The sequence below is a fragment of the Xiphophorus maculatus genome, chromosome 13 (assembly GCF_002775205.1).
Source record: "Xiphophorus maculatus strain JP 163 A chromosome 13, X_maculatus-5.0-male, whole genome shotgun sequence".
NCBI classification, from domain to species: Eukaryota; Metazoa; Chordata; class Actinopteri; order Cyprinodontiformes; family Poeciliidae; genus Xiphophorus; species Xiphophorus maculatus.
This window is the reverse complement of record NC_036455.1, coordinates 22,603,640-22,626,650: the sequence shown is the minus strand read 5'-3', so window position 1 is coordinate 22,626,650 and position 23,011 is coordinate 22,603,640. Positions and strand designations below refer to the sequence as shown.

General features: G+C 36.1%; 1 protein-coding gene across 1 annotated transcript in view; it reads right to left on the bottom strand.

Moving 5' to 3' along the window:
• elp2 (elongator acetyltransferase complex subunit 2) overlaps positions 1-15,859 on the bottom strand; it is a 35,401-nt gene extending 19,542 nt beyond the window's left edge. The window contains exons 1-10 of the mRNA XM_023344733.1: positions 15,723-15,859; positions 15,507-15,585; positions 13,590-13,660; positions 13,261-13,405; positions 10,948-11,025; positions 10,542-10,606; positions 10,360-10,426; positions 7,577-7,723; positions 7,274-7,369; positions 6,103-6,203 (exon numbers count right to left, since the gene is read on the bottom strand). Coding sequence (XP_023200501.1) covers positions 6,103-6,203; positions 7,274-7,369; positions 7,577-7,723; positions 10,360-10,426; positions 10,542-10,606; positions 10,948-11,025; positions 13,261-13,405; positions 13,590-13,660; positions 15,507-15,585; positions 15,723-15,854 — 981 coding nt within the window. The 5' untranslated portion in view covers positions 15,855-15,859. The remainder of the gene's footprint in view (positions 1-6,102; positions 6,204-7,273; positions 7,370-7,576; positions 7,724-10,359; positions 10,427-10,541; positions 10,607-10,947; positions 11,026-13,260; positions 13,406-13,589; positions 13,661-15,506; positions 15,586-15,722) is intronic.
• Positions 15,860-23,011: the final 7,152 nt, after the last annotated feature.

The following is a 23,011-nucleotide window of genomic DNA, read 5'->3' as shown; positions in this document are numbered from 1 at the left end:
CAATACAAACTCTCCATCTGGGCTGAATTTCCACTGAAAAACTAGTTCACTTTAAAAACACAAGTAATCAGTGCAGTTGCGGTGAGAACAATACCGGAACATAAAAAACAACTATTTTAGGATCTTCACCACCTCTCCAATTATAGGCACCGTGCTTTTGTTCATACAGACAGTTATGCAACCAGCTTTGTGGCTTCAAATGACGACCAGGGGCAGAGAGCACTTTTTGATTTAAGTAAAAACAACAGCTACACTGACAAATGAATATTTTCCAAGCCTGACATCACCAGAGGTCATTAGCTGAGGTTATTCTAAACGTCCTGAAGCTCCTTTAAAAAGAAAATAAGGCAAATTAGGAACGATATAAGCAAGATTCTAAGGACGATAAAAAAAAGTTATTTTAAGGCTATTTGTTAAGAGAACTGCAGCAAAGACTTTCATCTTGGTGTCAACAAGGCTGAATCCCATTTCCTAGGCTTAGCCTCCAAACCCTCAGCATTTAATTCAGGTAGTGACTGAAACTGATAAATTATCAGCAGTCTCCAACTTTGTTCACATCTGGCACCAAGATCCTGGCAGTGTGAATGACCCGATTGTAAGAGATTTCTTTTGACTGCTTTCAGAGGTGGTTGGAAAGTGTATCTCCTTTAGTTTGACAGTGTTAATGCAATTTATCCACATTAACAAACCATTCCCTGGCCTAATGTGACCCCTTCAAGAAGCAGAGTTAGCTGGACGGCTCTCAGTTAAATGACCTTCCCCTAGAAACAAAACAAGCAGGGTTACAAAAACTGCTACTGCTGTCAGCTGATCTAATGAGATTAAACTGTAGGATCGCAGGAAGAAAGCAGAGGAGCTCAATTCTTTTACACAGATTGTCTGTCTAATATCATGCTGACGTAACGTAATAACAATTTTAACAAATTATGTAAAAAATAGAAAAAAAACATTTTATTTTAATAAAAGTTAAACAATAACAATAAGAAAGTAGCAGTTTTGCTTTTTTGGGTTAAAAAATATCCAAAAAAACTAGGCTAGTTTTAACAATTTCTGGATTCGTTGAGAGAAACTGGGAAATTAAATCATACTACAAAAACTGAAAATCACAAACACTCACTGCGGTTATGATACAATATTTCCAATAAAAATATTTCCTCTTATTGTTTTTTACTCCCATTAACAATGATCTCAAATATTATTTATTGAGACACTTTAAACTCGGCATTGCAGTGGTTGATGAGGCACTGAAGAAAAAACTAGTACTGAAATAATATTTACAGTACGGTCTGTTTTGCTTTCAAAAGGTAGCTGGAATCTCCTTAAAATGCTTTGCATTTTAAAATGTGTGTTCAAATCAATAAAAAATGTTTCACCCCACAAAAATATTCAAAGTGTTATTTTTTGTTTGTTTTTTTCAGATGCAAGAATGTGACTAGCTGTGCTTCTAGGCTAAAGAAACTCTTAGCAGCATAATGAGGTCAATACCTCAATTTTATTTTCTAATTAAAGTAATCAAATTAGATTCCTCACCTCAAGAAAGAACCAATACCAAATCACAAAATAAATGTTGAATTTACCAAACTGGAATATGAACTCCATTATTTTCTTCCTTTTTCTTTCAATGTTGTTATATGCAATACAATATTGATTCAATTTGGGAATATGACATTAGATTAAATAAACACAAAACACTGAAACTTATTGAAATATTTACAATAAAATAAAGATTTGTTGAGGCCACAAGGACCTGATTTTCTCTCTACTCACTGCAAAAAGTATAAGTTTCATGGAAGACACTTAGTTGGCATTGTGAAGGGCTTGGTCTTTGACACCTCTAGACTTAATACCCTGAACCATTAGAAATAAAACCCTTTTCTGACCCTTAAACCCTGACAGGTACATCGAAGCCAAAGGAAAGACCGATAAGAATTTAATAGTTCACTATTCCCTTTGCAGCACTCTGAGCCCAAATCAAAATGCTTAATATCTACTTAATCTGTAATTAACTTGTGCCTTGCAACATGAACGTTATCCTGAAGAAAATACTTGACTGCCACAAGCAGAAACACAAAAATTAGATGCAGAGAGGTGAGCCTCGTCAATCATCCAGGCATCTCCATGGTCATCAGTGACCTTCTAAATAATGTCTGTAAGAATGCTGGACCACAGCAGAACAAATGACAGCGATAAAGGCATGTCTTTAGGTTGAATGGCCTGATACTCTGGTGAGGGAGATGAAAGACAACAGAGGGGGAGGAGAAGTAGCCTGGGAGAGACATAAATGGTGAGATTGAGAGGAAGAGATGCAACATTAAGCAGATTGATTTTAAAATTCGGCACACAACAGCAGGCTATAAATCATGAAAAACAAAACACACACACACACAGAGGCAAACTGCTGTCATCTGCGGTGTTTATGAAGAGGAACAATATGGACACATGGCCTACGCTGGACAGTGGCGTTGCTGTAGAGGAGTACAAGGACGGCAGGCATAGGACTGTATATATGGCTCCTGGAGAGAGATCTAAGATGAACATGAAACAGGCTTAACCAAGCAGAAAAAGCCCCACAAAGTGTTCTCGAATCTACCCTTCAGGTTATTGCATAGCCAAGCACAAAGAGTGACTTATTTCTTGGACAAATTCAAAAGCACTTGCTTTAGGCCACTTTCTCTAGTTCCAGCAACAAAAAAATAAATAAAAATGAGGCCAAAGACAATACCCACAAGTATAATTTTGTGTCAGTGGACCAAAAAAATGCATTGATGACATACAAAACCTATGAGTGACTAATGAAGTAAAAGGTTATGTTTTGGAAGGTGTGGTTCAGAAAAAGAAAAAAACACAACATACTAACAGTTACCCATGGTGGTGATGATGATATGATGCTCTGAGGCTGCTTGCTACCATCTGTTGGTGACCTTAAGCTCAAGCATCTCAAGCAGCAGAACATTGACCAGCCAGTTCACCTCTGAGTGACCCAAAAAGGTGTAAGTTTTGGAGTGGCTTAGTCAAAGTCTAGTCCTACATCCCATTTAAGATGTTATGGCACAACCTTATTACTAAATGTATATCAATAATATGCATTTTAGAATTCAAATGAAACTTGTAATGTAGAAAAAGTTTCCCATTAAATCAATTACATTTACTGCAAATTGTTGTTAAAATTTATTTATTTGGTTATCGACATTTTTTGAATCTGAAGTAAGGCTTAGAAAAGGTTATCGTTTAAACACAAACTAAAAGTCCCTTTGGTGGCTCTCTGTGGTCAGTCGTAAATGTTAATTACCAGTGCGTCTATGTGGCGAGATGTTTTTTTCCCCACAGCGGTAAGCTCTGACCGCCCCACTGCTAATCCCGCTGTCCTTTAGATCCCACCAATTACTCTAATCAGTGAAGATGTGAAGCTCTTCTCTGTAAAAATCGACTAATTAAAACAAACAAGGCTGGTCATTTAGTGCCGCAGAAACTACTACGCCCAAAATCTTCGGTCTCGGTGTGGTTGAGGATCTTTCAACTTCATTAATGAAAGCACCTTCAAGGCTAATTTTCAGAATCACGTGTAGAAATGTTTTCTTAGAAAGGTTTTGTTGGATATGGAGGCTTGTGTCTGTGTGTCACACAGCTTCAGAGGTTAATCTGCCTTTGTAGACAGGGATCCTGTCACTTCAAAGGGCTTGTTTCTCAAACAGAAAAAGAGGGACTGAAAGAGGACTCATATGCCATGCACTTTCACACAAATAACACAAAGGTTACTCCAGGTCTGTGGATTATTTATTTATTTGAAAGAATAAAGGCTCCAGGTGTGCGAAATAACTTCCTACACAAAATTTCTACAATTTTTTCCCTCCCTTCACCTATACCTGCCTCTTTTTTTAAGAGACAAATATGTAAAATTCTCAGTGGCTTTAGGCCCTAATCATCCCGCATTTCAGAGAAAGAAAACTAAACTTTTTTGCTAATCGCCGTGGAAATAAAACCAAGGGATCAAAGGTCCCAAAAAGTAATAGACCAAGCAGTGAATCTTCATCAGCCTGGAGTGCAATCACACATTAGGTCTCAGTTCACTCAGTTGTGTGTGTTCATTTGAAAGGACACACTCCAGGATATGTGCATATGTGAACACGTCTTTGATTTTATTTTTGGATTTTGGACCAATATTTGAGCAAGAGGCCGTGTGCTGTCCTGAACCACCTGAGAATATGATGCATTTTGGAACAAAAAAAAAAAGGTGTGGGCCAGATGGGGCGAGAACTACTCTTTTTCCTCCCAATCCACACTTGTGTTAAATTGAGCTTCCACTCTGGCACAGCCTCAGCTGGCAGGAGCACAAAGAGAGGAAGTTTCCATTGAAATGAGGGAAAACAGGAGAGTTAAAGAAAGGGAGAAATGGGGGAGGGGAGGAGACAAAGTTTTAACAGCTTAGTTTGGGGAATAAAAGAAAAAGAAGGTTCTGGAGAAAAAGCGACTTATTTACACATAATAATAATAATAATAATAATAATAATAATAATAATAATAATAATAATAATAATAATAATAATAATAATAATAATAATAATAATAATAATACACCTATTAAGTACAGATAAATATTTTTGTTTTGCACTTCATTCAATGTCCTTCCGCTACAGTACTTTAATATTTAGGTTTCATTTGTTTAATCCCATTTCAGAAAGTTGGAAGTTTATATTTATTTACCTTGGGTATGGATGTCAAGATCCTTTGGGCCTTTCAGTGACGCATTAGAAGTATTCTTTCTTTGCCGACTGATTATACAGCATGCAACTTCAGTAATTTATTTTTGCTGAAATGAGCATATTCGTCTACAGTACAATCAACAATCAGCTTGGAAATTTCACGACAAACACTCTTGACTTTTCTATACTCACCTTTCCAGAGTTTTTAGTCATTTGTGTTCTTTTTAAACTATCAAAAATGTTAAAGCTCATGATGAATTTATTGCATAGATTTCTACAGTGAACAGAACGCTACAAAACCTAGGAACAAAGGAAGAAAGGAAGGAAGGACACAACGTAGAAAGAAAGGACACAAGGCATTCAGATAATGGGATAAACAATGAGTTTGTGAGAATTTTTCCACACTTTTTTCTCCACTTATTTAAACTCAGAAAATACTAAAATCAGCTTCTTTATCCGTACATTTCCACACTCAATAAGCCCTGTGCAGAACGTCTGGCTCTGCTCTAGAGTTCAGCTGCTTTGGTTAGATTTTATGAGAAAACTGCATGATACGAATCCAAAGCATCCTCCTTCTTCTCGTTCTGAGAGCGCAGAAAAACTCAGACGTTACTATCCTCTGTTACAATTGCATTAATTCAGGGCCAAGAAAACAATATCAGTCAACTGCAACGAGAAAACAAAACAATCAATAAATCAATGGCTTAATCTTTTAACAGACTGTTGAACATTTAAAAAAGCTCTAAACAACCCTCTGAGATCATTTAATCCAGTTCAATAAGGTCTAGTCTCCTTTCCTGCAATTCATTGAGAGCCAGTTCCTCATTCCAGCTTTGTTCGCTTTGATCTTTTCAACCCAATTATTGTAAACAACCAGCTAATCCACGGTCTTTTTGTCCAGAACTGCCTACCATGACCAAAACCTCTCACCTTCTATGTTTTTATTTTTAAGCACATGTAAATGTTGGATTGCTTTTCTCACATGTTTTGTCATTCATTAAATGAATAAAAACCAAAATTGAGCTAGAACAGAAGCTTCTCATCACCCTCTACTTTTATGCATTGGGAAATGTGCTGCAAAGGAAGGGGTGGGAGGGTGAAAGAGTTAAACATCGGAGGGGACGACATCAGCATGTCTAAGCTCAGTGGTGCACAAGTCTCAGCTCCTCCTCGTCACTGTCTGTCAATTCTATTTCTGACACCTCAATGTCAGAAAGAATGGGAACTGAGATAGTGGAGACAAAGCAGGAGAGGTGGACTATGGCCAGAGAAAAGAATGAAAGGAAGATTGGCTCTATAGCTGGGTTGTGAAAGCCTCGTGTTGGTAGCAGAGAATGATTTATTGATGTGTGCGTGCGTGTGTGTCTGCATAAACCATCATACTATTAAAGTCAACACCTACCTGCTCCACCCAGACACCAGATCCTTCCTCAGGAGCCCAGATGATCATGGTTTTGTCCATGGAGGCTGAGAGTAGGATAAGAGGCTGTTGCAGCTCACCACCTGCAGGGGGAGACAAAGACACTCAGATCCTTACAAGATGAACGTTTACAGCTAATCTTGTTCATAGTAGGCTATTGGGACAGGGGCTCTCACAGGTGTTCACAAGCCATTTTTGCAGGTCCATTTTCAAGTTGTTTGTTCCAAGTTCAAATTCAAAGGAGTGAATGTTTTCTTGTTCATCCAACCATGTCATTTCAGTCTGCCCATAAAACTATTTTGCTATATGTTAGAAAATCTAAAAACATAGCATGTTGTGCCAGTCACAGGAGTAACAGATTATGCAAATCAGGAATTATAAATTATAAAGACCAACCAACAATAATTTCATAACATCCTAAAAATGTGCGTTGTTGGAGACTAACATGGTTTCTACAACCTTATATGTCTAGATGTTTTTTATTACATGTTGAAAAGTAGAGAACAAAACCGTTCCCTAATTGGATTTTATTTGTTTACATTTGTTTTATTTGTTAACAAATCGAGAAGGAGCACAATGATACAGAGTCTATCCGATTCTGCAGTGTCGTAAAGGGATGAGCTGCTTTTATAGAACCTGAAAACTCTTTGATCAGTTCTATTTCAGAACCTAAAACACTCAAACATAAAATAAATACAAATTATTTGAATCTCAACTTCTTATATGTGACATTTTAACACAGTTTAAATAATAATAGAAATAAATAAAATTAAAAATGTGATCTTAATTGTTGTGATTGCCATCTATGCTGGACTCAGTTTGGCAGCCATAATTTAAAGAACAACAAACAAACAAAAAAAACATAAGCATTGAAAAAGACATTTCTATTTTGCATGTGAAGTTGGACAAAAACTTCTGATGTGGCAAATTAAATAAGGACATCAAACTATAATTAAATTCAGGTGTTCCTTTTTCTTCATACATGTCTATCTTATCTTTTATATGATGGAATAAGAAATAAGAAACGATTAACATTTTTTCATACCACTTTAACTTCTTTTTTCCATAACTGCATAATGACAAATTCAAATATTACTCAATATTGTGCAGGAGTCCTTGGAAAAAGCCTTAATGCTTTTTTAATTTAGACTACCTTTATAGACAGGGGGCTGCCAGCTGACTCCATAAACCCAGTTCTCATGTCCTGCCAAGACAGTTTCAAGGGACACTGCAAACCTTGAGACCATTCCTGTGAAGAGAACAAAACGACCAAATGACAACAACAAACATGTCAGTAATATCAGGTAAACATGCCCTGATATTAAATCAAATAGAAATATATGTTGTACTGATTATAGGGAACATGAAAGTCTTTCTCTATAAGAAAAAAAATCATCTTTCCTCATTTGCTTAATTAACACATTTTTCTGTAATCAAGTCTGGCTAGCCCATTCACCTCTGTCCTTCACTTCAAAAACGTCCTCTTTCATTTTGATGACGGTGTGATCATCTTCTGTGTGGGTGTCTGTGCCAGATTTGGCACAGAGCCTCCACACTCTGATGAGAGAGTCCTGTGAACAGCTGGCTAATAACAGCTCGTCCCCTGAATGAGACATGGAGAGAGAAAACCTGAAAATCTGCTCTCTGAGAAGCCTCAAAGTTACAAGGTCTAACACTGAATACGTTGCTGTGAAATCTCCACTAAAAGTGGAACACTACACAACATCTAATTTATAATAGATGAGGGGAAGACTGACATGACACTGTCATAAACATAACACCAGTAATGAACATGAAGGAGTCTTCATAAATGTTTATGACTGTTGTCATAAAATGTCATTTGGTAAATGACATTTTTAATGCAAGACCTGTTAAGAGTGAGCTCAGCTGAGTTTTATTAATCACACAAAAAAGGGGGAACATGGAAATATTCTGTATCATAAAGTAAAAATAGACCAATGAAAACACTAAATTGCTGCAAATTTGATTGACCAAACTAGTCAATGTGTTTTAAAGCCTATGTTGTCCTTATACAATTAAGCACTGAAAGTGTAGCTGCTGTCAAGACAACTGCATCTGGTTTATTGTTTTGATGTTTGGTTTAAGGTGGCAGTAGTTAAAGTTTATTTAATATTAAACATTAAGTTTAATATGTGTCGTAGTTTTAGTAAATTTGTGTTGATGCTCATTAAGTTCAGTTAAGTGTACATTCAAATGTGGGGGGACCTTTTATTTTGTTCCGCGGACCATGTGTTGCCCGGGGAAGCATTAGCTGGCGCACTTAGAGCCACATGGGGCGTTCAAAGCTCAAGAAGCTGAAACTTTATTCCTCTGGAGTCAATGCGGCTAATGTGGTACGGGTTTGTTTATTTGTATCTTTTATTTATGTAAATACTCCATTTATTGTGAACTGATTTGGGTTTGTGTTACCTTTTGTTTTTAGTTCTGACGGCATTTTTGGGACTTTGTAAGACGTGTCCACAATAAATGGCTGTAGAAACCAAGAACTGCGTTAAGCCTTGATTAAACTCGAGAGGAGTAACAGAAAGTTTTAGATCAAGAGCCAATGAAGTGGCATCATTGTAAAATCCAGAAAAGGTATTATCTTTTAAGATTTTTTAAATAGTTCTTAATACATTTGTCTCACTTAAAGGACCCCAGTTTCAAAATTGTTTGCCACCAGTAAACAAACAATTGGCTAGCCTCAGAAGTTTTACATCTCATGTGAAACAAAATGACACAGACAGATATGTGAACACTGGAACTTGTACAGTTTACATTTAATGGATTGTTTTTCTTCTTCTCTTCATTAAAGAATTATTTTACTGTTTTAAATATTTTTTTATAAAAGCATTTTTACACATCAACTTCTTAACTGTATTAAAGATTTTTTTTTACTGTTAGTTTTAAATATGTTTCTTTGTATTCTTATTTTTTTCTAACCTGCATTATAAGTATTGAGAAATCTTTGCAAATATTTTTGCTTAGTTTGATTTGAAAGCCATGGGCATAAGGTTGGGGTATTAAGCAAAGGAGCAAAGGACACAGATGGCCAAATTAAACAAATGAGATGAGCTCAGACTGTATTAGAATTCAGCTTAAATTAAAGATGATTCTGATTATGCTGTTAAATGTTGGACAAAGAGGGACCTAGCCTTAATTTTCTGGTTATAATTATCATCATACCCCGAGGTATCATGTCCAGAGAATTTAACAGCTGCTCCATCAGGGATCAATGAGAGGTTAGCATCTAACTGTGATGTAGCCAATAAGACAGCAGGACTACAAGCCAACACACAGACATGTGGCAGACTAAGCCCATGCTGGTTTTCTGCTGAATGTCCCTGTCCTTATACACAATGCATGTCAGCTTTTTTCTGTGGTGACTAGTCCAGTTTCATACGTGCCAAAAAAGACAGACATATTATCATAATGCTATAAATTCCTTGTTTGAGAAAGATGTCAAGCTATTAGGTCAATAAAAGCACTGACACTTGACAACACAAACTACCATTTGTTTTGGTTTCTGACTAAAAGTCTGCCAAAACCACATATAATTGTGACGAGAGAGCTTATGTTTATTCTTGGCTTCAAAACAGTTGAGAAAGCACCATCATTCTAGAAACTATATTTTTGTGACACTGACCTACTGAATCCTAATAAAAAAGTAAGAATTTTCTTTTTCTGCCACTGCTGCTGATGAACAGCCCAGTATATCAGGTTGTAACCTTCACCTAAGGCCAGTAGAGCCACCAATTATCTGATGACCAAGCTACATGGGGCAAAAAACAAAACAAATAAATAAATAAATAAGACAGTTAAAGAATAATTCTATTTCAATTTATTATTTTTGGAACTACACCATTAATCCAACCACACCAGTCCAAATATAAATACATCCTCTCAGTCTGTTTTTTTTTTTTTGTTCATTCAATACTTTGATAGATAAGATAACACTTGAAAATAATACATCTGATTATTACAATTCTTTATCAAGGATTGCAACTAATAAAGGTAAGGATAAAGGTTACAATGCAAGTGCAGAACTAGAAGTTCCTGATGTCTTACACTTGTTAGTTAAAGGGACAGCTGTTTTTTCTGTATTTTACCAGTCATAATGAATACTTCAAAAGCATATAAACACATGCAATTCTTCTTTCCTTGAATCTGCCAATGAGGCAACAGAAAATGGCTTTCAAGTTTACAGTGTGCTGATTGCATCTTACCAGACAAACTCACCGGTACATGCCCATTTCACTCCACGAACCCAGTCTTCATGCCCTTGCAGTGACATGGCTTTCTGCAGCTGCAAGGGAGCCATTTCACGGAGTCAGTAGTTGCCTTCAAGCCTCAGAAGCTCAGATTAAACAATTAGGATTCATGAACAACCTACCCCTGGGGAAGTAGTGAGGCTAGCTTACCTGACCGCTTTCCTGCACATACAGATGCACCCGAGAGTCATCACCTCCGCAGGCCAGAATGGGAACTAGAGATGCACATAAAGACAAAACACACAAATCAATCAATCAATCAATCAATCAATCAAATTTTATTTGTATAGCACATTTCAGCAGCAAGGCATTTCAAAGTGCTTTACATCATTACAAACACAGAAACACAATGCAATATAGAATCAATAATCAAAACAAAGCATTAAGTCAAGTTCCATCCATAAATTTGTAATTGATTACATTTCAAATACAACTCACAAACCATGGGCTTAATATCAGAATATCAGTTTTAATATGCAGAGGCAGTGGAAGAATGCTGCAAAAGGAAAAATAGGTGTGCAACTTAAAGGATGTTGAAAGAGCAGCTTGTGCTTACCTCCAGTGCCGGGCAACAGAGCTAGAGAGACATCCATCATGAAACTGCTTCCAAATGATACATTATGGAGGCACTCAACTGAGGAGACATCCACATGGAAACATTTTCACATGTGCTGCAGCGACACAGTCACACAATTGTAAACAAATGGATTGAAGGCCTCAAAAAGACTTATAATGTCTATTTTAAGTATGTTTTCACCTGATGCATAAAAAGAGCAAACTAGATAATGTAATATTTACATTGTAGAAAGAAATTCAAGCTAAACTTATTTCCAGTTTTCAGAGATGCCTCTAAAGACGGTAGAGCTTCACTTGTGTCCTTTTGCAGTGACAGGCAGCCAAAAAAAAAAAACACTCAGGAAAAGGAAACTCAAATCCCAGACAACTTGAAAAGAGGAAAAGGAGATGAAGGCGATAACTTGAAGCTCCACTGACACCAAGGTGTCAAAACATATTTCCGTCAAAACCACATAGGAATTGTATTTTTCAGTTTGACCCCCTAAAATCAACTGACCACTGAAATAAAATCTAGCATAGAATATTTGTTCAATCAATATTTTATAAAGAAGGAAAAACATTTAAATGACACACGCTTAATAACAGATGATTCAATCAGCCCAGACAAGAAGAATGTTTTGCACGTAGTGAAACTGATATCTACTTTAGTCATAAGGTACAGAGAGAACAATGAGCTACGAACCAAACACAAATTATCATTAATAGCATCTTACAGTGTTGCAATTCAAATAAACCATAAATAAACTCTTCATGGTCAGCTTAATATTAAGAAGGTAGAGATAAAAAAAAAACCAGCTACAGTTCAAACTGATAAAAATTTACCATCACAACATCTCTATGGTTTAACATGCCCCTACTCCACCTATTGCTGCTCACTGCTGGTTAGCTGGCCAAGAAAAGGATCCTAACTATCCCTTTTGAACAACAAAGAAACATTTTTGTTGCTTGGAATCATATCCTCCCTGCTCCCACTGAACCTGCAAGAATTAAGGTATAGAAAATGGATGTCTACTGAAATGCTTCCTGTTTTTCTAAGCCTAAGTATAAAATTAATATAATAAACAAATGTTTTTACAACATTATTATAATTTAAAATATTGAGTTTTATTTCATTTCAGCAGTAGTAATAATTGCTTTTCTGGTTTAAATAAAAATCAGCTAGATCCCTTTTTTGTGTTTTTTTTTGTTTGTTTCTTTTGTTTTATACCACAAAACCACAGCATAATGTGAACATTTCATAGTAGCTCAAGCCTAATATGAACCATGTTGAAGATATGGGTAAGGAGAAGAGTACATAAACTCAGAAATTAGACCACAACAAAGAAAGAAACTATTGCAATAACTGACCCACTACCTGTAGAAAAACTATCATTTTTGGTGGAGTTTTGAATCCAGAAACGGTACCAAATTTAAAGCAGGGAGCATTGTCCAAAGATAGTGGGCATCAAATGAATATCACTTATGCTTCCCCATTCAAAGGATGAATTTACTTTAAGTTCTGATAGACACCTACCCCTAGAGTAACAGTAATTCTATCAGCCACTGTAAACCTATGAGAGTTAAGATAAATTTCTGCAGTAACACCAATAGGGAATAGATAACATGGCTCAGAGTAACAGTAACAAAAAGCAAACAAAAAATGACCCAAATTGCAAGCTTTATCCTTCTGCAGACTACAAACTACCAGCTGAAACATAGAAACTCTTATCCACGGTAAGATAAAGAGCAGTTAAAAACTTAACCTGTTAAAGCTGTTGAAGTATGAAGCCATCAAATTAGAAAGTGTCGAATGCAGCAATAAGATCAAACAGGACTGAAATAGGAACTAGGAGCTCTTTATGAGTCACTGCTGACTCTGTGATGTTTGATGATTTTAACTGGAGCCATTTCTCTTCAATGATTCTGCTTGGAGACAAAACTGGTTTGTAATTCAATACTGTAAAGTGAATTATCATTTGAAACAATTCAAGCCTTTTACCAAGAAAAGTGGAAGTTAAGAACTGGTCTGTAAACATTGATTACCAATGGATCTGAGTTGTTTTCCTCAGCAGAGATTTCATAATAGCACACTTGAGAAAAATAACAGATAATGCCCCTTTACAAGAAACAGTTATTTCTCCGCTTTCTGTTAAGTAGTGAAATACAGATGTGGACAATTTAGAGGGAGTGTATTAAAAGAAAAAAAAGTAGTGAGGCTCACGAAAATACACACATCACTGTTAACTTCCTTTTTTTAGAGATGGTGATAAATAATTTCCAAATGCTTTCCATGTCTGTTTTACTTGTTTACTACCTTCTTTGTCGTCACTGCAGAGCCATAATCTCACTGTGGAATCGGACGAAGAAGAAGCAATGAGGATCTTAGAGTCCTCCAGGTAGACGGCATCCACAGCATTGACAGGACCAGTGTGGCCCTTACACTCCACTGACTGGACGAACTATGGCATTACACAAAACATTTGTATTCAAGGCTTCTATTTTTCATCACTAAAATTACAATGTGTACCATAAAAATATCCTTTTCACAACACAAACACAGAATAAACACAGAATATTTTTTTTCTAATTAGCTGAAACTGAAGCCACCTAAGACTCAGAAAAGTTGAAATGTAGGCAGTTTACCTTCCCAGGTTGAGCTTCCCAGAGGATGATCCGATTGTCTGAACCTCCTGAGACGACATGACGCTCTGATGCTGCGACAATAAAATCAACATAATGGAATTAACTTACAACTCGTTATCGACAAACTGGTTCAATAAAGAGTATGGAGCCTTGTACATAAAACATTTTTAGAAAGCCCTTTTGGAAAACAAAGGGTCACCTTACAAAAAAACAACAAATAATTGAATAAATAAATAAATTCATACATGACATTATGACAGCAAAGAGGACTTCTTAAATCTAAATGAAAAAATATTAGGTGAGGTCAGTGAGAGGACCTAAACTGTAGCAACACATTAATACAAACATAATTAAATGTTCCACAAGGAAGTAGCGAAGTGGGTGTAATATTCTCAATTATGGTGAAAAGAAAATGAACCTTTTTTGAAATGTAAAATTAAAAAAAAGATTCTTAGAAAAAAATCAACCTCTAAAGTAAATAAAACCTAAATGTGAACCATCTGAATCTGCCATAATCTATTGAACCAAAACTGTTTCATGACACAAAAGCAGGGAGTGAAAGAGTGTTTTACTGTCTTTGCGACTTGTATAAAATGTTATGCAGTTGAATTAATAACAACTCCAATGTGTGATCAAGTTATTGCTTTCAAAATAAAACTGCTGAACTCGTTGTAAAACTTGCTGTATTGTGTTTCACGGCCACTTTAGCCAGGGAATGCAGTTTTGCTTCTGCCTATTTTCAACTATAGCTAAAATTACAACAACAACAAAAAACTATAATAAAAAACTTCAACAAGTAAGTGGTTCCCTAATAAACTCAATGGCAATTTAACAAATATATGATAGCAAAACAAATGCATTGATTAAGTGGTCAACAGTAAGTGTGAGTATCCACATAAAGAAGATGCTCTGGCAGTTTGTTGGTATTTATGTGTGTTCTGGCACAACATCAACACAGAAAGACATCACCAATGACCTTACAGACATAGCTGTTCATCAATCAAGGACTGGCGTTAAGATCATTTCCAAACAACTTTGAGTCCCTCATGGTATACCAACATAGATTTTTTTTTTAAATCCTTAGTACAGGCCATTCTTTGCTAAACTTGTCCAAAAATAGACAAGTTTATATGCCTTAAAAAGTGTGTTAAATGTCAATATAATTTGAAAAAAAAAAACGACTAAGGTATGTCTGAATGGATTGTAATAAGTTAACATTTTTGCAGCCTCAGTTGTTGACTTTCTAGTAGTCATCACACCACACAGAAGACCATTTGATATGTGAGAAATTAATCAAGAGAAGCGTACATCGGAAAAGCGCCACTTTTAGAAACATTGATGTGGAAACTGATGCGGAGATGTGGCCACATGCCGTTTTCCATTTGTAACAGCAGGTGGCGTAACCTACCAAAAGATTCAAATATATTGCTTGCTACACCAAAATGAATTTATTTTAACAGAAAATGTTTAATATTCACCCCTTTTTGATGTCGTTGATTTGGTTTTCTTGTTAGTGAAACTATAGTTATAGGTTTTATTTTTTGTTTGTTTGTTTGTGTAAACCTGATGTAAAGTTGGACCTGAGAGAGCTTTCATAGAAATAGATTTTCACACAAACCAGTAAATTTAAGTTAGATAATGAAGTGGTAAAGAGACACGCTGATAAAAAAAAATAATAACTGTCAATCATTGCTAATGCATTGAAGATTATCCTGGCCATTACATGATGACTAGCAAGTATTGACACATCGCTGTCAAATTTGTTTACATTTTTCAAATAATGTTTCTCTATTGAGTTTGCATGCTAACTTTACTTCCCCGCACTCTACACACACCTCATGGTTTTGTACAAATGTTCAATGTGCTTAATAATAATAATAATATATATATATTTAAAAAAAACTTCTCCACACTCACCATTGTCTTTCTTGTGAACCCACTTGACTGCATTTACTCTCCCTTTGTGTCCATTCAGCAAAGCGACAACTCTTCTTTCCTGAAATTCAAACTATTCATGTTAACCCAAATGTTTTTCGGCGTTTTAAACAAACACTCCACACGAACAACGTTAGCATCAGCACTCAGCAGCGAGAAAACAACTAAACTACTGACATGTTTTACAGATTTTATCACCTTTGGTTCGTACAAGGCCACTGAATTGCACGTCCCGAAAGCCACAGTCCCTCCCCGACCCCAAGAAACAACATTTGGAGTCCTATTTGCGCTGCATGCTACATGGCATGTCTCAATTATGGAAGCCGCCATCTTTGCTTGAGAAGTTGTGGGGTTACTGTAAAAGACTCCGAGGGTAAACCGTTTCTGGGCATCAACGGTTCCACAGCCAAGTTACGTAAATGTCATGTTGGTAGTTGAAACAAATGCGCCACAAAAACTGTAAAACTGGTTGAGCTACAAATACAAACTAGAACTGGACTGAACAGGGGTTAAGACACATAATACATTAATTCTAATTGCAACATGGATCACAAAACTGTTCTGATTTAATTTAAATCATTTGAAATCAATTCCTTTCAACTCTACAACTTTTCAGAATTACAGAAAAGGCAGTGACTACAGCAGATGTGCATCAATAAACCTCAGTGTTCAAATATATATATATATATATATATATATATATATATATATATATATATATATATATATATATATATATATATATATATATATATATATATACACACAAAAATATGCATTTAGCTGCTTCAGAAATCTTTAATCCAGTTGAAATTGACATTTAAATTTATTTGGGTTTAAGGCTATTGGATTTATTTTCTTTGGAGAAATGTCAAGCCAACAGTCATCCCTCTGATTGCGCACACCATAAATTAGGCATATAAAAAGATTTAAATTAACACTTGACTGATATTCTAAGTTACTAAGTTGCACCTGCATGTTAATGCACTGGCAACGATGGTGACTGTGAGGTGCACCGCCCAGTAAAAGCCACTAGGTGACGCAAGATAATCATCGAAGGAAAACAAACTCCTGGCAGTCTATGATTTGAGCCACTTCAAATTTTAATTATTCAAAGTCTAAAAATGAGTATTGTGTTCCTTAAATCATAGAAGTACATTATAATTTGAATCTCATCATGATCTCATGAGGTGAGTGTTACATAGTTTGCTGAATTAGATATGGGGTTGTTCCCTTCTCATGAACAAGATAACAAAAGGGCTGATTTTTATTTATAGCTTGGTTTGGAAAATGTCAACTGCATTTTCTCTATAGAATGCACCCTGAAAGCATCACTGTATCATTTTTGCCCTTTAATTACTGAAAAATAGAGCTGACTTCATAATAACAAGATTCATTTGACATTGTCAGGGAATCAGACTAAAGCTACTCAAAGTGAATTACAATTAAAGAGAATATTGCTGAAACACAAATACACTGTTGTGTCAGAGTGTGTTACTCCCTCTCTGAGATTTGATTGAAGTTGACTGGTCACAGCTGAGCTAACTGCCTGCCAGACATTCTGTCTTATTAAGATGAAAAAATAAGTAAATAAACAATTAATAAGAGAAAATTTTACAGTCAAAGAGAATAAATCATATAATTTCTGGACTTTAATGGTGCACACATTTCATAAAATTTTGTATATTGAGTATTACTGCAAACACAAGTTTCCCATTGACAAACACACAGAGAGAGAAAAACTATATGAAGAGGAGAAAATTGGGGGAACAGAGGATGGGTGACTGAGCCTCTTCTGGCGCCATTCTGACCGTGCTGACTTGCAGCCTATATCTGCGTGACAAAGACAAAACAGGCTCGCTGTCACCAGCTCTCCAGGTAGAAAATAGCCACAGTTTGCTTTGCCATTGTCCCTCTTCCCTCAATCTCAGGGAAACAAGATTTGGACGGACTTGGCAGAGTGAGATGACCCAGGCATCCCCAGAGTGTAGCTCTTATGTCAGGAGCAGCAGGAAAGCAATAGCTGAGAAGTTTCTGTTTTATTTTGGTGCTGTGTTGATTATCTGTAGCTGCTTATATAACATAGGATTAATATGATCAAATGTATCAAGTCACTGCAGGAGAAGAGGGTGTTTTGTGGAAAATCCTGTCTTTGTTTTTACTGCCAGGAAAAAAAAGAGTAGTAGGATATGCTTTTGTCTGTGATGTTTAGTCAACATATTCTTGCTCCATGGTGATAGAGTCACTTTAAATATCCAGCACAACATATTATAATAACAGCACTTGGCAGGGTCATACAAAGAAAGTTCCAAGTTGCTTTATATTTGTGCATGCCTGTCAAGTAAGGTTCAGAGGTTGTACTTTAAAATGAGTCTATGATAAAATTAGGTTATGGTCTACCATTATTCCTTAAAAATATGCTTGTTTGTTCCAAAAAAACATTCACATATCCTGCCATGTTTACATCTGCTGCTGTTTCAAACTGAGAACAGCTGTCATAAGAATGAAATCTGAATTCTGACGAGCCTGTGAGATGCGTGTGATTATACAACAAGAAAAACGCAGCTTAAGTGAATTCTAGGCCCTCCATGCTGGGTGTCTGCATTTCACGTTGCAACTGTCAGTTTTGTTTACGTGTAATTAAATTTATCTTGTTCCTGTGAGAGCCTTCTTGACAAGACAACAGCTGAATAGGACTGAGAGATGGCCTATCCTTGACAGCACTGCTGCTTTAAGTTTGCTTTTTATTTGAATGCATTCATCTCAGCGCTTTTAGATATAATAGACCATGGCATTTCTTTCTTATTTAGAGCATAATGTTGAGATTAAAGGATTAGGCCTGCAATGGTTTAAATCTTAATTATACAATGCAGTTTTTACAGTCAGTGTGTCTGACACTTTACCTTCAAAAGCTCATCTATCGTGTGGTGTTCTTTGGGGGAGTCTACTCTTAAAACCTTTGATAGGCACCCTTTGGGCTTAAGTTAAGAAGTATGGATCACACAGCCATGTGGTTGACACATGCTTACTGAAAAATATATTCATTATTATTGTTATTATTTTACTGAAGATATCAGAAAACCTACAACTATAGAACATTTTGAGATCAGTACTTAAAAGCACTGTTGGGGCACATAGTTGTGACTCCTTACCTCTGTTTGAACTCCTCTCTTCCACAGGGGTCTTCTCTGGTCACTGTATCGTGCTAAGACAGTGGGTTCAGCTGGAGGTCTCAGACAAGGGCAAAGCAGTCTAACACACTGAAGTATCCGTAGTGATTGTGCAAGCAAATTAAACTAACCAGCACTTTCTGGATAGGTGTCCCTTTCCCCCATTGAGGTTAATGTGTGCGCTGAGATGGACGGCACTGAAATAATAACTACAAAGCTTAATCTTGTATAAATATGTATAAAGGAACTCTTTTAATGTGCAATTTTGGTGAGAGGGTTTCATCCACTCATCAAGGTTGTGAATGTCATGTTAGTTTTTAACTTTAATGATTTATTATAACCATTCTTCTTCCAGGGTAGAATAATAATATAGCATACAAATATAACTTCTTTTTTACATACTGGCACAAATACATCCTTACAAAAATTAATTATATCAATTAAGGGTTGAGCCCAAGATTAGCCAGAATTTAATGTTACCTGATGCATACTTGGCAACACAGGTTTGAAAATGCAAATAGGCTCACTGCTCTGTTGAAACACCGAATTGTATCCAAGTTTCAACCATCAACGTATGTGATTGGAAAAGTTGTAGAATTTTGAGACACATTTAAAAAAGTTCTTTAAATTTATATTCATGTTTTTAAATATCCACTAGTGCCACTGGCCCATCACCATGATGTCCCCACCACCATGCTTACAGGTTGATACAGTTTGTTAGGTTTAAAAGCCTTACTTTGACATCTCCTCCATTTTTGACTTGTTTGAAGTTTTAACCATCTATTCAACCATAATTCTCAAATGAAAGAAAATGTTCCAAGATAAAAGAAATTTGGAACTAAGACGGCCCAAGTTACGACAAAGTGGAACATTCTGGAGCACCTGTCTTACTCTCCTGAATCAGGCAAGGTTTATATGACCGTAGTCTGAGAAGGTTTCAGCCAAAGAAAAAAAAAACTGCTCCAAATGCAACTCTTTAAGTTACACTGAAATTTATTGTCGAGTGTGTGGATAAGCCAAATGACTTATAGAGAAAACTGTTATGGTAAGACAAAATATAGATTTAGCTGTTTGGACACAATGATAATAGAGGTACTATATTTAGAGAAGTCAAAGTTTGTTTTTCTTTCTATTTAGGAAGATTGTACATACTCTCAAACATAGAGGTGGCAGCATCATCATGCTGCAAATGCTACTGATTATTAAACACACCGGATGGATAGAAAATAAAGTATCTGAACCATCTTTGAATTCTTCAAATGTTCTACAAATCAACAAGCTGACATTTGAAACTTGCTCATATTAAGGTGTTCCTCTCAGAGTTGATCTCAAACAAATTCAAACTTGTTCACCTAATTCTTACTTTTCTAATTATGGGAAGTTGTTTAATGTATGATCACTTTCTCCAAATAGTCAGTTAAATACACCATTTTGTGACATTCATGCCAATAATTTGACTGCAGACGCAAACCATGTGCACATTAAAATCAATTTTAGCAGACATAAACTGTTTGTGTCATTTTGTATTCCTAATTTTAATCTTCTTATCCAATATAGAACTGAGGGCACTCATTTCACATATTCTGATATGCAAAATATCTATCTCTTTAGGCTCAGCGTCCCAGGAGTGGCACAACAAAAAAGGGATGAACAAGAGAGAAGGGGAAGTCAGCACTTCTAAAGCACACACAGAGATGGAAAGAGACTGTAGCAGCTGTTAGCAACACAGTCACACTGAGCATAAGCAGCTCTTTTTTAATGAGTAATACCCTTGGACCGTGTGGATAAGAATACACAAAAGGGACTTGCTCCCTTGAGTTTGAGGTAAACATTCAAAATGCTGAGTGCCAACACAAGAGTACAAACTGAGGAGCAAATCTCAAAAACTGTAAAACAAATTAGACACAGTTAAGAAAAACAAGTCTGTTTCACCCTGTGACACATTGTGTTTGAGGGTACATGCAGAACTCCAACCTGCTCCCTAACTAAGCTATTTTCTGCAGCGGTATAGGATAATCACATTTCTTATCTCAGTGTACCACTTTGACTTATCTACTCTGACCACAGTGACTCATGCCAGCACAAGTTAATGCAGCTGGAGCAAGTAGCTAAAGTTGGGTTTGCTATCAGCTTATCATTTGGTTGAGAGCCCAAGAGCAGATAAAAAAAAAAAACACACCCAGATATCATCTAGAAGTGGTAGTAGAGCCATTCATCACAGCTGAGTATCCTTGTTCGCTCAATAGCTCGCATACCTTTTTAATGATGCACTGTATGCGTGTACATGTCTGTGGTGTTGTGGAGAAACCAGTGAAGACATGGCTAAACACCTTTAGGGTGTGTTTTTACATAAATATTAGGTTGGCACACCCACTTATGATGAAACCCACCTCTGACACAGAGTACAAGTCCACCTATACACACTGGGCAGCAAAATAAGCCATGACTCTCAGTGCCACAGAGCTTCCAAACCTCATGTGCTCTTTGTCATCTACTGTGTTCACACTATGAAATATTAAACAAGGTGTCACCCAAGGACATATCCCTGGGTCCAAGCAGGAGAGTTCAATAGACCTCTAATTCATGATGAGTCATGCAAGCTTTAAATGGATTCTTTATTAACAATTGTGGCCTTGTCTATTGTAATGTGGGCCCTCATGGTGTCTGTTGAAGTAAAAAAAAGCTAAGACAAAAAGCAAAGATCTTGATTTATTCTTTTCTCTTTGCTCTGATCTGGGGGAAGTCCCCGTACATACGGACGGACGGACGGACGGACGCCCCTGTGGGACACACCTGAGAAACCTCCAAGGAAGTTTCACATTCATTTCCAACTTTTGACACTTTGATATCTGTTTCACAATTTAAAAAAGTGCTGAGGAGTCAAGCAGAAGATGTAATACTTGCATCAAATACAACAAACAGGGGATTCATTAAAACACTAGAGATTACAACAAGCTAAGTGCCATGTTTTAGTCAAGTCTCAGACACCCAGGCTCTGTTGTTTTGCTTGTGAACAAATTGTGTCTTAAGTCATGATCTAATAACTTTCTAAAAAATTTATGCTGACTTGGATCTTCTCTGAAGTCACAGCGCTCCAATCTGGGAACGACAACACATCAGAGTAGAGTGAGCTCCAGTTGCAAGCTGGAAAAACAGTGTAGTTTGGCAAATGTTGTAAATATAACAATAGTAGAAATACAAAAGAAAAACAAACTATTTCCTTTTTATACAGTCAAAAATTAAAATAATGTATTCATAAATAACATTTGTACAGCGCTATCTGTGCTGCTGGTTTACTGAGAAACAGTGAGAAGTGTTAGTCAATAATTTATATCTTAAATTTTTGCTATGTTCAGTGGATACTCAGCAAATTTTTTTTTACATATATTTTCAAGTGAAAACTTGAAATAATCAAATTCCGGAGTTCAAAAAGAATGCAGCACAACTCATAGATTTGAACAAACAAATACACAATTGTTAGGTAAAACAATTCTGTTCTTCAGCGCTTTATTTCCTCCGGAACTGGTATAAGTGAATTTACCTGAAAATCTTCATATCAAAGTGACGAACCAGAACGTAAGTGTAGTAAAGAGCTACAAGCCGACTTATCTGGAGCATAATTCTGAGCAATTTATCAAAACAAATAAAGGAATGACAAAATGAAAATGATAGAGTAAAACTTTTTACAATGTTATGGAAGAGGTTTATGGCATAGATCACATAATATGCTAAAATACATCAGAGTTTTCTGTTTGGTAGAACATCGGGCTTTGTTTCTAAAAAGATAATAAAAAGCACCAAGCTCTTTGTTCAGCTACTCAATTATCTATCACTCTTTACCTGAAATTATGTTTATGGGCTTATGGGAAGCAACTGTAAATAGATTTAGAAAGCTATTTAAAATGTCAGTGGGGGACATGTTTCTATTAGCAAAAGCACAAATCAGGCATTTTTTGTGTTGTCAATGTTGCAGTTTTAAAACTTCATTAATAAGAACCAGTATAATGAAATTCCAGCCTGTCAGCTTCAGAACCTTGCTGCTTTCTCTGGGTAAACAAAAGTAAAAGGTTTTTGGCCATTGGGCAACGTGTTTCAGTCAATCTGCTACTATTCAGGAGAGATCTTTCGCAGTGGGGTTTAATTGTGCGCTGTTTGATTGGTAACCTCTCTCTGTATTTGGAAAAGGAAAATGAGACATCACACTTCAGGAATGATATTGTGAAAGTCCACCAAAATGTAAAAAGAATACATTAATTCACCTAAAATCAGTTGAAAGTATCAACGTATAATATAATCCGCAGTTAACGCACATTTTTT